This window comes from Colobus angolensis, unplaced genomic scaffold (genome assembly GCF_000951035.1).
Source record: "Colobus angolensis palliatus isolate OR3802 unplaced genomic scaffold, Cang.pa_1.0 Scaffold280, whole genome shotgun sequence".
NCBI lineage: Eukaryota > Metazoa > Chordata > Mammalia > Primates > Cercopithecidae > Colobus > Colobus angolensis.
In genome coordinates this window covers 565,313-580,648 of record NW_012116044.1, presented here as the reverse complement: position 1 = coordinate 580,648, position 15,336 = coordinate 565,313, and the positions used below count along the sequence as shown (strand labels likewise).

At 35.3% G+C, this 15,336-nt stretch overlaps 1 protein-coding gene across 1 annotated transcript in view; it reads left to right on the top strand.

Annotated features, from left to right (window-relative positions):
* The window catches only part of TRPC3 (transient receptor potential cation channel, subfamily C, member 3), a 53,712-nt gene extending 39,669 nt beyond the window's left edge, over positions 1-14,043 (top strand). The window contains exons 10-11 of the mRNA XM_011948613.1: positions 10,639-10,714; positions 13,185-14,043. Coding sequence (XP_011804003.1) covers positions 10,639-10,714; positions 13,185-13,327 — 219 coding nt within the window. The 3' untranslated portion in view covers positions 13,328-14,043. The remainder of the gene's footprint in view (positions 1-10,638; positions 10,715-13,184) is intronic.
* The last annotated feature ends 1,293 nt before the right edge of the window (positions 14,044-15,336 follow it).

The window sequence follows — 15,336 nt, the reverse complement described above, 5'->3', positions numbered from 1 at the left end:
TTCTTTTCTTTTCTTGAGACAGAGTCTCCCTCTCTTGCCCAGGTTGGAGTGCAGTAGTGCAATCTTGGCTCACTGCAACCTCCAACTCCTGAATTCAAGCAATTCTCCTGCCTCAGCCTCCCGAGTAGCTGGGATTACTGGTGCCTGCCACCATGCCCAGCTAATTTTGTATTTTTAATAGAGTTGGGGTTTCGCCATGTTGACCAGGCTGGTCTTGAACTCCTGACCTCAAGTGATCCACTTGCCTCGGCCTCCCAAAATGCTGGGATTACAGGTATGAGCCACCAGCACCCAACCTCTTCCTTATTTTTCTATTTGAATTTTAAGGTGGGTTTGTCTGCTGGTGTCTTTATTTTGATCGCGTTAAGGCAAATTGAAGCTTTATAATTTCTTTTCTAAGGATATGATACTTTTCGATTTATTAGGTCTTCTTTTGTGTATTTGGTGACATTTTAAAGTAGTCCCCTTATTGTTTATATTAATTATGATTAATTTGGTGCAGTTCTCACAAAATCACCACATACCAACCTTTAAATGGCTAAAAGAAAATAGAAATTTATTTCTCTCTCATGTTCCTAATGTGGTACCTAACAATGTCAGGGACCCAGGCTTTTTCCGTCATATTACTGCATCATGAATGGCTTTCAGTCTAACATTATCTCATGTTCCAAGAAAGCTCCTGGAGCTCTGCCTGTTATTTCTACATTCCAAAATATAGTTAGAAAGTGATAGAGAAGAAAGTTCTGTCCTATAAGAAACTTCTGTAAAGTTGCACAAACCACGTATCTGCAATGGAGCCTGGGAAATAAAGTCCTAATTTCAAGTGGCCACGCGCCAAGTCAAAAAGCTGCAGAAGAGAAATGGTAGTGTCTGCCGAAGTGGACTATACTATATGTCTTGTTGTTTATCTTAATACTTTTAAACATACTTAGGTGTCTGTTAATTGATTGATATGTTTCAAGTTTTATCTTTTGATCCTTCAGCTCTAAACTATGAAGAAAATCAATATGCGTATTTACACCATTTTCCCCCTTCCTCTCCCAGCTCCTGCTTGTTAAATTATTAGAACTGTGCTTATTGGGGGAAGAATAGTAATTTTCTTAATCCCTTTAGGTTCAGTACCTGGGGGCTATGAATTAAACTGATAAATGACTGATAAACAGGAGGGGGAAAAGGATTGTTTATGCATGCAGTGCACATACATGTAGAAAAACTCAGTGATGAGTGGCTTAAAGGGGTAGTTAGCATTTGGGGCTTATATACCAACTTAACAAAGGACAAGAAGTTTGTGGAGAAGTGATATGACCAAGGAAAAAGTGTTTGGGTTGCTAAAGGTAGTAAATTGTTGGAAGGTGGAAGAAACTGATAGAAGATACAGGTTATTATAGTAAGGTTTGCTTGTGCAGAACCACCTTGGTGCTGACTTTCTGTCCCCAGTGGTAATGATTGTTTTTCTCCTCCTAACCTGAGAGGGGGAGAGGAGGAAGACCTTCACAAAGGGAAATGTGTGTCTTGTTTTTAGGCAGATGGGTTAGGGCAGAGAGCTCTTTCTCTGTTTGCTACTTTTCAATTGCCTTCGGCTCAAAATAATCCTTATGCCAAAATGGTATATTTTGGGGTGGCATACTCTGATCTACTTCACTACCTTTTCAGGACTATAGCCTACATTTGGTTTAATTTTAGTCCCACAGTTAAACGTAGTCGGTATTCACCAGCAGTCTTTTTTGCCATAATTTTCTGTTTATCTCTTTGTTAGCTTAAGTTTGTCTTTTTGTAGTTCCTTCAAGAAGAGTTTGTGGGAACTGTGTTCTCTGAGTGAGTTTATGTTCTAAATTAGTTTCCATTTCTACGTATTTATATTGACTACCTGTAATATACTTAGGTGATAATTTATTTTTAATGTATGTGTAGACGTTGCTCCAGAGCCTCCTGGAATGGAATGTTGATGTGGAAGAGTTTGAGGCCAGACTGATTGTTTTCCTCATATAGTTGACCTGAGCTTTTAGTTTGAATGCCCCAAATATCTTTATCTTTTAAATCCAACAACTTGGTATTGATTGTTCTATAGGTGGATCTGTATCAATTTTTCCTGGCACACACTATGGCCATTGTTTTTTTTTGTTTGTGTTTTTGTTTTTTTAGATGGAGTCTTGCTCTGTCACCCAGGCTGGAGCACAGTGGTGTGATCTCAGCTCACTACAACCTCCACTTCCCAGGTTCAAGCAATTGTCCTGCCTCAGCCTCCCAAGTAGCTGGGACTACAGGTGCCGCCACCATGCCCAGTCAATTTTTGTATTTTTTTAGTAGAGATGGGGTTTCATTGTGTTAGCCAGGATAGTCTCAATCTCCTGACCTCGTGATCCATCTGCCTCAGCCTCCTAAAGAGCTGGGATTACAGGAATGAGCCACCGCACCTGGCCACACTATGGCCTTTCAATATGTATATTTAGTCTTCTTTTAATTTTTGAATAATTTTATTGATGAATATCTTGAAGTATTTTTTCTGCTCCATTATTTTGGATTTCTTCTTCAAAGACACCAATTTAAAGCCTACTGAATTCTTCTTGACTGCCTTCATATCTACCATTTTTTCCCTATTCATTTTGAATTTTTCATCCATTTCTATTTTTGGCTCTTTTTTTCTCAAACTTTATTTTATTTTTTAATTTTATTTTTAATTGACACATTATAATATGCATACTTATGGCAAACAGTGTGATATTTCAATACATGTATACATTGTATAAAGGATCAAAGCAGTGTATTTGGCGTGTTCATCGCCTTGTTCATTTATCATTTCTTTGTGGTAAGACCATTCAAAATCCTCTCTTATACCTATTTTAAAACATATAATACAATGTTAACTATAGTCCCCCTACTGTGCCCTGTAACACCTTAACTTACTTCTTCTATCCAACTATAACTTTGTACCTGGTGACCAACTTCTCCCCACCTCCCATTCCCCCTGCCCTCTCCAACTTCTGGTAGCCACTATTCTACTCTCTACTTCTATGAGATAAACTGTTTAAGATGTCACGTATGAGTGAGATCATATGATATTTGCCTTTCTGTACCTGGCTTATTTCATTTAACATGATGTCCTCCAGGTCCATCTGTATTGCCACAGAGACAGAATGTCATTGTGGCTGAATAGAATTCCACTGTGTGTATATATCCAACCATACTTTCTTTATCTGTTCATCTGTTGATGGACAGTTAGGTTGATTCCATATTTTGGCTATTGTGAATAGTGCTGCAGTAAACATGAGAGTGCAGATATCTCTTCACCATACTGATTTCATTTCCTTTGGGTATATACCCAGTAGTGGGATTGCTGGATCATATGATAGTTCGATTTTAAATTTTTTAAGTATCTCTTCAATATACTGATTTCATTTCCTTTGGATATATACCCAGTAGTGGGCTTTTTGAATCATGTGGTAGTTCTATTTTTAATTTTTTAATGAACTTCCATACTGTTTTCTGTAATGGCTGTACTCATTTACATTCCTATCAATAGTGTATGAGTTCTCTTTCTCCACATCCATACCAGCATTTGTTATTTTTTGTCTGTTTGATAATAGGCATCCTAACTAGGGTGAGGTGAAATCTTATTGTGGTTTTGATTTGCATTTCTCTGATGATTAGTGATGTTGAACATTTTTTCATTTGCCTGTTGTCCATTTGTATATCTTCTTTTGCCCAATGTCTCTTTAGGTCTTTTGCCCATTTTTAAATTGGATTACTTGTTTTTTGCTGTTGAGTTGTTTAAGTTTCTTATATATTCTGGATATTAACCCCTTGTCAGTTGCATAGTTTGAAAATATGCTTGATGTAATCCCATTTGCCTATTTTTGCTTTTGTTGCCTGTGTTTTTGAGGTCTTATCCAAAAACTCTGTGCCCAGACCAGGGTCCTGAAGTATTTCCCCTATGTTTTCTTCTAGTAATTTTATCATTTTGAGTCTTACACCTGAGACTTTATTTTGAAATGGTTTTTGTATATGGTGAGAGATAGAGGTCTAGTCTGCATGTAGATGTCCAGTTTTCCCAGCACCATTCGTTGAAGAGACTGTCCTTTCCCCAATGTATGTTCTTGGTGCATTTGTTGAAAATCAGGTAGCTGTAAGTGCTTCCTGGTTCATAGACAACTGTCTTCTCACTCTGTCTCATATGGCAGAAAAGGGACAAGGAAGTTCTGTGGGATCTCTTTTATAAGAGCACTAATCCCATTCGTAAGGGTGGAACCTAATCACCACCATCACATTGGGGATTAGGATTTGAACACATGAGTCTGGGGTGGACAAAACATTCAGACAAGTGAACAAGTGAGTGACAATAACATTGTTTAGTTGTTAGAGTTTTTTTTCATGCAGCATGATTCTAATAGGTAAGACTTACCTTTAAAACTATTACAGAACTTGGGGGTGGGTGTGGTGGCTCATGCCTGTAATTCCAGCACGCTGGGAGGCTGAGGTGGGTGGATCACCTGAAGTCAAGAGCTTGAGACCAGCCTGGTTAACATGGTGAAACCCTGTTTCTACTAGAAAAAAAAAAAAAAAATCAGAACTTGGTCTGCTAAATAGGGATTTTCTTTCAAAGTGATAACTCTTAGAATATACTAATTCTCAAGGGGCTATCACAACTCAGAATATTTTTAGAACATCTTTAAATAATTACTTTTATAATTAGTCCATAAGACAAAAAATGTTTCATTTTTTTTCTAGTTACTGAACTTATTATTCTTATTAATAAAACTTAGTGCCATGACTTTGCATTTTTTAAAAAAATGATCACATCCAACTTCAACAAACATGTAGCCATCACCAATAGGGTCATCACCTTATGTGTTTTATATCCAAATGAGGGTTTTTTTCTCCAAAACAATTTATTTAAAGACAGAGATTCAAATACACCCCAAGGGGCCACAGCGGAAGAGTTTCAAAAATATTTTTATCAGGGCCAGACGTGGTGGCTCACTTCACAATCCCAGTGCTTTGGGAGGCTGATATGGGATGGCAGTTTAAGCCCAGAAGTTTGACGCTGCAATGAGCTATGATCATGTCACTGAACTCCAGCCCTGGTGACACAGCAAGACCCTTGCTCTGAAAAAAAGACAAAAATACCAAAAATGTTTTCATCAATAGTGGCATTTATATTAAAATTAATTATTAATAGCATGTTGAAGTAATTCTTTTATGTGCGTAAAGAACTTTTTTTAACTGGGTGTGATTTTTTTCTCAAGAACATACTTAGGAGGATGGCTATGATTAAATTCTGCTGATTTTAACGATATTTTATTTGTTATTTATTATAACAATATTTGTGTTTGGTTATTTCAAGTTAAAAGCATGCAGATATGCTATGATATGTTAAGAAATAGGAATTTATTGTGAGACTCCACAGAAGTTGGACTGTGGGTTCTTCAGTTTTATTCTCTCTATTGTCTCTTGTGGGCAGATCTGCTTTCACAGCTGACTTCGCTTTGGTAACACCCTTGGTCCAAACAAATACAGTATTGGACAGTCTTTGGCCCAGGTGGTGGACTCTGGTCCAGTTCATGAAGGATATCATTGACAACTTGGTTTTACTGGAAGCACATGACAGTTTTTCTCTAAATGGGGCAAAATGAGATGTTCCTGAACTCCACTCACAGTGAGCTTCCAGGCACATTCAGGACAACCCCTGTTATACATGATGTTAGGTTTTACAGATACAAAGATATAGGTCATGCCTTCAAGAATCTCTGCATTGAAGTAGAATGGCAGTGTTGAGGTTAGAAGGAAGGAAAGGAAAGAATAAGTAGACAGATACTCACATAACACTACATACTATGTGGTATAGTTATGCCTATATATGAAATAGGAATAAATATAGATGCAATGAAATATAAATAAAATGGTTTGGGAATAGAGAAAACAAAAATAGCTCAGAGCAGTCTGAACTATGTGAGGTATGCAGGCCCAGAGAACATGAATATGGGACTTTCAGTCACAGTCCCCTACCTCTACCCATGCCTGAGGCCGGTTGTCTAAATTCATTTGTTCCTGACTTGCAGCCTCACCTGGTATCTTCATGTTCCTGGAATTTGTGCTGCAAAGAACAATGTATAACCATTCAAAAGCTTATGTTATTTCAAATCCTTGATAAACAACTTAGGAACTGCCTCTTCTTTACATTTAAAAACCCACTAGGACTTGCTGCTAATTGGAGCACATATCCAGGGCAACTTGAATCTGTGCTCCCCAGGTTGCAGTCCTTAAACTTGGCCCAATAAACTCTCTACTTATATATTTAGTTTGCCTCAGATTTTTTCTTTAGGTCAACAGAACTGGGAAACCTAGAAGAGAGGATATTTTAAAGTCAATCAATAGGTTTGCAGGTCCCTCTTCAAAAAAAAAAAAACGCAGAAAAAGGTAACAGGTAAAAGTCAATCAAGTAGAAGGAAAAACAAATTTATTCTCTGTTGCCCCAAAGAAAAGAACTTGGACTGATAGTTATTTTGGCTTCAATACAAAGGAGTTGTTTTCTAACAGCTATAGTTGTCCAAAAGTAGATTAAACCAGCTGTCTGAAAAATAGCAGGCCCTCAATCACAGAAGTTTATACAGAAGCTGTGTAATGGTAATCTTTCACAAAGTTTCATGAGTGGTATAAAAACATGAAAAACAATGATTCCTAAGGTCCTTTTCCTGTCTAAAATTTTACTCTATACTTCTGAGTTTTTTTCTATTTGTCTACATCAGTCTTATTACCCTTCATTCACACTATTTAGATTGTTAAAATTCATAGTACAAAACCTACTAATGACAGTCAAATTTGGCTTCTCTGTAGAATTAAATGAGAGAATGAATGTAAAAAGTACCTGATAGAGTGCTTAACAATTATTAGCTGAATTTGAATCAGTAAAAAATACCAAGTGAGAAGAAAATCTTTCACTCCATTTGGGGAGGAAGATATCTAACCACCTCACAGCTACCCAACCACCCACATCTTATTTCTTCTTCCAGTCTTAATGGAGGGTTGAAAAATGAAATTGGGTTTGTTTGCAGGAAGGATTGTTTGAAGTAAGTACTGCCTGGGATCTTTACCTGGTTACCACTGAATTTCAGTTTTGGAACCTCTGTTTAGGATTTCCATACCCTGGACAGAGAAAATCAATGTCTTTATAGAGTTAGAATGTCTTCCTTCAAGAGTGACTCACAGGCTTGTACCAAGAAAGCTGTATAATTTCTGGAGGTTTGTGGAATGTGGAAGTTAATCTGTCGACTTCTATTGTGTTAGTTAGTTAGCAATTTGAGCAAGAGGGAAAAAAGGTGAATCTGTTATTGGTAGTTTAATTTTTAGTACTAGCTTTAATTAAAGAATCAGTTGGAAATTTAGTTAAAGGTAGTCTTTAAAATGGTACTTTTACTTGTTATATATGAGTTTCATGGTCCTTGCTTATGGTACCATCATTAAGATGGATTTATCGAGATATACTTTACAGAAGCTTAGATTATAATGAGAGAATAATAGTTATATTATTCGAGGACCTACTATGTAATTTACATGTACTGTCTCTTTTACAAGACACAGTCTAGCATCTCCATTATGCAGATTAAGATACCAAGGTTCCAGATCTACATGATTTGTTCTTGCAACTCACAATCTCAACTGTGTTAAAGAAAACCAGAGTTAGACAGTAGCTGAAGTAGTAAAAACAGATTTTATTCAGGAGCTAGTGCAATAGGGGGAGAGAGGCCTCAAGAGTCTTTGTTGCCTATTACACAATACTGTCTTGGGTTTACTAGACAAGCTTCCTAATAGAATGGGGATGGCCAATCTTTGTCTCCTTCTCTGAGCTGCAGATCATTTTAGAATTCTCATGAATTATCTTTCCAACATGAACAAAGGGATGGACTATTACCAGGTAGTGTCATATATGGGGAAACTGATTTCTGTCTAACCTCAGGTACCTTCTTGCCTTGTGCAGGGGCTCAACTTGTCTCAGCACTAATTGTTAAATAGTCATTTCTTTTCCATCAATTTGTATTACTGCCTTTCAAGCTGCTTTTAACTGATATACATAACTTTGTATTTTCATTTTATAGGAATCTGTCTTCACTGTCCCCTAAATTTAACCAGATCCCTGATATGTTCACCCATTATAGTAAATTGTTCCATATCAATATGAAGTTTCACTGGACTGGGGACTGTGTTCACTGTTGTATTCCTAGCACCTAGTTCAGTACCTGCCACAGAATTGGCTTTCAATAAATATTTGCTGAATGAATGAATCAATCCAGTTTAAGATCCATCCAGCTGTGAGTCTGTCTTGGGATCTAGATTCTACAAAATTCAACAGGTTTTATATCTTACAGTGACTGGTAGAATGAGCTTTTCCTTTTCAGTAGCATGGGCCCTCTCAGTCTGTTGTTATTCTCTGCATAACATTTTGAATCTTCCTGAATTCCTCTCTTTTACTTGACCTTGGTGTAATTTCTACTTTCTTAAAATTGAAGTATGTGTTTTCTGCTCTCACTATGCCTGCATCTTAGTTCAGGTCTTTTTCCCTTTCCTTTATTATCTCTTATATACAATATTTGTTACATGCATAAGAATATGTATAATGCAGAATAAATTATGAAGCATAATTACATTCACACCTATGAAACCACCACCGACCTGACAATGATAACATTATCCATCCATTGCCTCTACTTATATGCACCTCCCTGTCTACTCCTCTGCCTTCACCTAACAGTTAATCCCTATCTTGAAGTTGGGTTTCTCCTCTTCTTGCTTTGATTTTCTTTTCAAATATAATTTATTGTATGTGTCAGTATTCCTAAAAATATATTTTATAGATTTACTTGTTATTGAGCTTCATAAGAATAGCTTCATACTTTGTGGTCTTCTGCAACTGGAATTTTTCATTCAACATTATGCTTCTAAGATTCATCCCACACTATTGTGTGTGGCTATAGTGCATTAATTTCATTAATGAACACAATAACATTACATTGTAACATACTACAATTTGTCTATTCTTATTAATATTTGTTTAGATTGTTTCCAGTGTTTTGCAATTTCAGACAGAGTTGCTACAAACATTGTTGTATGTCTCTTGGTTCATACCTGCAAAGTTTCTCTAGACCTTATACTGAGAAGTGGACTTTCTAGGTGAAAGGGCATGCAAATGTTCAACTTTAAAAGATAATACCACCTGGCTGCAGTGGCTCATGCCTATAGCTCCAGCTGCTTGAGAGGCTGAGGCAGGAGGACAGCGTTGTGCCCAAGAGTTTGAGGCAAGCCTGTGCAGTATAGTGAGACTCCACATCTAAAATTTTTTTTAATATAAATCAATTTAAAAACTAAAAAGATAATACTAAATTGTCTTCAAAGTTGACTACAGTCTTGCCAGTAAAATATAAAAGTCCCCATTGATCCATATCCTTTCCAACACTTGGCATGACTAGATTCATTAATCATTCTCTTTATTAGATGTAAAATTGTGTCTCCTTTTAGTCATAATTTGTATTTCCCTGCAACAGAGTTTGAAATTGTTTCTTAAGCTTGTTGACCCTTCACGTTTCCATTTCTGTGAAATATTCGATTGTCTTTTGCCCATTTTAAAATTGGGTTATTTGAGTTTTTCTTATTGAATTAAAGTTCTTTATATATTTGGATCCAAATTATTTTTACTTACAAGTATTACCAATATTTTCTCCCAGTCTATGACTTACCTTTTCACTTTCTTTATGGTATCTCTATAAACAGAAATTTTAAATTGTAATGAAGTTGAATTTATCAGTCTTTTCTATTGTAATCAGAAGTTTTAATCTTGTTTTTTTAAAAATCCAGGTCTACCCTAAATTTATAAATATACTGTCTTATATAATATTTTCTTTTAAGGATTCAGAAGCTTTATCTTTCACATTTAAGATGCACATGGAATTAATTTTTGTATTCATGGTATGAGATAGGGCTCCAATTTAATTTTTCCATATGGATAAACAGTTATCCTAGAAGAGCATTTGTTTAGACTGAAAATAGTCACTATATATAGATATTAGAGAAAAGCATGCAATGTAACAAAATATATGGCATTTAGAAAATGTAAAATATAATACAGTAATTAGTATATATACAAAATTTAAAGAAAAGATATTGGAAGGACATACACCAACATGACAACAGTGATTATCTTTGGATGGTGAGGTTGCTAATGATTTCATTATTTATTTTGCTCTTCTCTGTATTTTCCAAATTCTCTGTAGAGAGCGTACATTAATGTATTTTTCTAAATACTGGGAAATAAGGTAGTGTCTATGGGTGATAATGTAGTGTCAGTGTAACTTAAAAAGAAACTATTAGTTGAAAGAGAAGCCGTGAATTCAAATCTTCAAGCTTAACTTCTTTTTGAAAGCTTCTTCCATTTCTGAGGCAAAAAAAGTATTGGTGGATTATGCAGTAAGTCTCAGTAGAAGGCGTTAAGAGAGTTAAATTCTGAACCCTGCGTAATTTTTCTATACATAGTTATAAAAAATTTTTCTCCCAAGTTGTTTGCTTTACAGGTATGTAAGCCTCTTTGGAAGATAGGATTCGGGGCACTTATGTATATTATTGGAGATCTAATCATTTACTTTTGCCCAACAGCAGATAATGAAAAGACTTATAAAGCGGTATGTTTTGAAAGCACAAGTAGACAAAGAAAATGATGAAGTTAATGAAGGTAAGCATCTCCAACTTGAGAAATATCCTTTTATAACTAACTTAATGAACCTGGAAAACTTCATATTGAGGCATACTTTAAAAATCCAATCCCAGGTTATAGTTTGGATGCCTCTCAGATGGGAGAAGGATCTTATGTTACATTTTTAAAACTTCATCTTTTAAAATAAACAGTTATTTAAAACATTGATCAGAGGCAATTTATCTCTACTCATAGTGCTCTGATTCTTAGAATGTAAAGACTGACATCTTTCTAGCAGTTTTTTAATCCCTCTGACATAAAGTAGTCAGTAGTATTGGTTACATTTTCAATGAGTTCACATTAGTGTTAACATTTTTCCAGTTAAGCAGATAAAAGAACAGTGACTCAAACAGAATTCATGTGCTCAGGAAAACCTCTATTTTGTTGTTCAGAAACACAGTTTTAACCTGTTTTTCTTGTCTGGTGCTTCTCTTTTGAATTTCACTTTCCCCCCTGCCTCCTTACTTTAAGGAAGTTTATTTTTTTTAAGGCATATTTGAGGCAGGGCATCTGTCTGGACTATAAAAATTTTTTATGAGAGTCTAGGAGGTAGAGCCAAACACAGGCCCAGAGTTAGAAAGAAATCAACCAGGGAGAAATAAGTTGCCCTAAAAATGGAAACTGTACCTTCCAATATCAATGAGATGCCACTAAATCTATCTACACTGATAAAAGAAGAAAGGGCTAAACTTAATAATATTGTTCATGGACTTTGAAGCCGTTACTTGATTAATACAAGGAATCCCTTTTAAATTGAAATCAATCTAATAGTATATGTATGTAGAAAAGAAACCTGTGAATTTATAATTGATAACTAGCAAAAATCTAATCATGGTGACCTAATCAAACTGTCTCAGGAGAAAGGACTGGAATGAGGTTGTAGTTTAGAAAGCAGAAGTCTGATCAGTTGTACCATAACCTCCATGGCGGGTGGGGAGGGAGGAACAAAGTGGGAAGAATTGTATGGCCAAAACAGCATAAAAAACAAGAAGCATTTCCCAAGCCCTTGCACAAAAGAGGAAAATCAATGAGAATTTGGAGTTTTGAACAAAGTTCTTACTAAGAAAGTGTGTCGTATAACTTCCTTATTTAATTAATGAGGAAACTAAAATCTGAAGAGTTTGAGTAACTTGTGTTTCCTGAATTGGCAGACTAAATATTTAATACAACACATAGGTTGTAGTCTCCCCATGAGTCGGGAACAGGGAAGAAAGGATAGTAGAAGGTGAAATGGGGCAGGGGGTCCTCTATGATACTGAATGGTGTGAGAATCCACTCCGTCCACTGAAGTCTGCCTCATGATTTCAAATAAGATCAGTTTATTCCTTTTATATTGCCATATGCCAAAGGAAGCACTTTTTTTTTTTTTTGCCACAAAAGGGCTCCTCAAATGTTTTGTGTGTATTTCTGAGAGTTAGATTTTTTTTCAAATAAAAAGGCTCTGACTTTTATATAATAGAAGAATATTGAAATTATACTTTAAAGCATATTAAAGATACCAGGAAATATCATCAAAGGTGTGTTTCAAATGCCATTCTACTATCAAAAGCTAAGTCAATGGTTTGAAGAATCATTTCTTAGATTCAAGGTAAATTCTTGCTCCAACATTCACTTTTGAAAGTCAGTGATTTATCTACATTACAGTCACTTGCAAGAGAATCCAGTGTTTCTTTTCTTTTTTAACCAAATACTGCCTCTCCTTGAAGAGAATCCAGTTTCTAATTGCAATACATGGATGCTGTAAATATTGCCAAACTGAACTATGGGAACAATTTATTTTTATAGCCCAAACTTTCCTATTCTCTTCAAGAATATATTGCCAGTGGTATCATATCTAAACTCCTCAATTGCACTGTTGCTTGTTCTTCCTTATGCATTAATCCTTTATGCTGGACAAACTAATGTCTTCATGTCCATTGCCATTACCTTCCCTAATAAACACTCCCTACTCTTTTTTCTTTCTTTCCCTTACTTCATATTTGCCTTAAAATTATTTGCCTGTCAGATAGATTGATTCATTTTTAGTAAAATTTAGTTTTTCTAGGATTCCCTTTGATCCTAGCAATGGGAAATGTTTGATGCAGGTGTCAACCTTTATACTTGAAAGAAACAAAGGGACTCCCATGTAGTCAGAAAGGAGATATCCTGGCTATAGATTAGTTAACAGAGAATCACCTTATGTTAAAAGGTGGGTGAACAAAAGGACAATACTTTAAGCTGAGTGTTACTCTTAAAAAATATAGCTGGACTATTTTTATAGCTTTTTTTCAAACGTCAGTATACTTTTAAAGACAGATGTTTCTTAAATATTTTAAAGAAAAAACTTTGAACTAGCTACTTTGGAGACCTTATGAAGCAAATACATTGATATTGTAAGACTTTCACTCTTTGTTCTTTTCTACATCCAAAGAGCAACTTACCAATAATTTTTTTAATATCAATACTATAGGTGAATTAAAAGAAATCAAGCAAGATATCTCCAGCCTTCGTTATGAACTTTTGGAAGACAAGAGCCAAGCAACTGAGGAATTAGCCATTCTAATTCATAAACTTAGTGAGAAACTGAATCCCAGCATGCTGAGATGTGAATGATATGGCAACCTGGATTTGGCTTTGACTATAGCACAAATGTGGGCAATAATATTTCTAAGTGTGAAATACTTGAAAAACTATGATGTACATTTTTAGTATTAACTACCTTTATCATGTGAATCTTTAAAAGTTAGCTCGTAATGGTTTTATTGTTTTATTACATGAAAATGCATTTTATTTGTCTGCCTTGACATTACAGTGACATACCATTGTGTTGAAAAGCCCAATATTACTATATTATTGAAATTTTTATTCATTTTAGAGTAAACTCCACATCTTTGCACTACCTGTTTGTCTCCAAGAGACTATCAGTTTCTTGGGGACAGGAATCATGTCTTATTCATCTTTGTGTCTCCAGCATCTAGTACAGTGCCTGGTACATAGTAGGTGCTCAATAAATGTTGAAACCAACTGAACTGAACTGCCAAAAAAATAAAAATAAAAACTCCTCACTATGTAGCATACCTTCCCTTGTCCAAGTTCTGAGTTCTGAAGAGATCTTTTTTTTTTTAATAGAAACTGAAGAAATTTTACAACCAGCTATGACTTGGTAAGACATTCTTAGAATTTTAGGTGTCACTGATAATCCTAGAACCATTGAGCCCCGAGGGAAGAATTTAACAACAAAATACGTTAATGGAAAATATACTTACATTAAATATTTAAGTTTCATATAATTATTTAAAACAACACATTAAAGATTTTTCTAAAATATAGACTGCTTGCTTTCTGTCTTAGACTTACATTTATCATTTTTCAGTAATGTGATTTTCTTTTAAGTTGGAGTTTATGCAGGGTTGTCATTTTGTTGTAACCGTCTGTTTTCTGCCTCTGCTGCTTTAATGCTAAATGAGATATCAACAGCTGACTTCGTATCTCATCCGTGAGCTCCCTTCTGAGTTTTGGAGGGTCTGCTCATGGGAAGAAATAGGAAAGAGCAATGACTATGGGCGTACCTGGAAAGACATGGCCAAGCATCCCCAGGTGTGTTTCAGTTCCTTTTGAGGCATTTCCTGCCATCATTGCTTACAATGATTGACATCTTTTTTTCTTATCAAAGGATTCCAATTCCACTTTCTATATAAAATAGATTGTGATGTATCTACGTATGCCTTATTACATAATTGAGCTGAATGCTGGTAATATCCGCAATGCCTCTTGGGAAAAGGCATACAAACCAGTAAGTTCCCCGGTCACTTCAGAGACCATAAAACATTCAAAGCATTTTTTAACCAGCTACGTTTAAATCTCTCATAGAGTTATGTTTAGCATCCTGAGTCTCTTCAGTCAGTTGCTGTCAAGTCTTATAGGAATACGAATTGTGATCGTAGCTCAAAGAGTTTCAGAGGTCCTTAAAACCAACTAAATACATGCTACTTTAAAATCATTGCTGTCACACAGAAAAGCTTTCTAGACATGAAGACAGAAATAAGTGTTAAATGGAACTACATAAAGCTCTTTAAAGTTACTTCTTAATTTCTACTTTTTGGGAGTTAAAACAAATTAAGAAAGGAACTTTATACATTTTTTGCTACCATTGTAGAACATTTCATTAACTTTTGTGCGATGCTAAGAGTATTTGTCTTAAACGGTTTTAAGACTTTATGTTGTGTCTCAGAACTGAATAAAACATTGAATTTTTCCATTGTTACATGTTACCATATGTTATATTAAGATAGTAAAGATACAAAGTTTCTATAATAGATATTTCTGATAGTTTTATAGTATGGTCCAGATTCCAAGTGTGAAAAGTTTTTGCTTATAGCTATGGAACTGAATATTTTGTAATTTTCTTCCTTGGGGTTGGAAAAAATGCTGAATGAAAAAGTGGCAGATTCAGCTGGGGACATTCAGCCTACGATCCTTGGAATCTGAAGATCAGAGAAGTATGAAGATAAGCCTCATGGTATCCACACGATGTGAATTAAAAAAAAAAAACTGACTTTTTTTTTTTTTTTTTTTTTTTGCGTCCATGCCCCTCACAACTGTAGAACTCTTAACAGGCATTT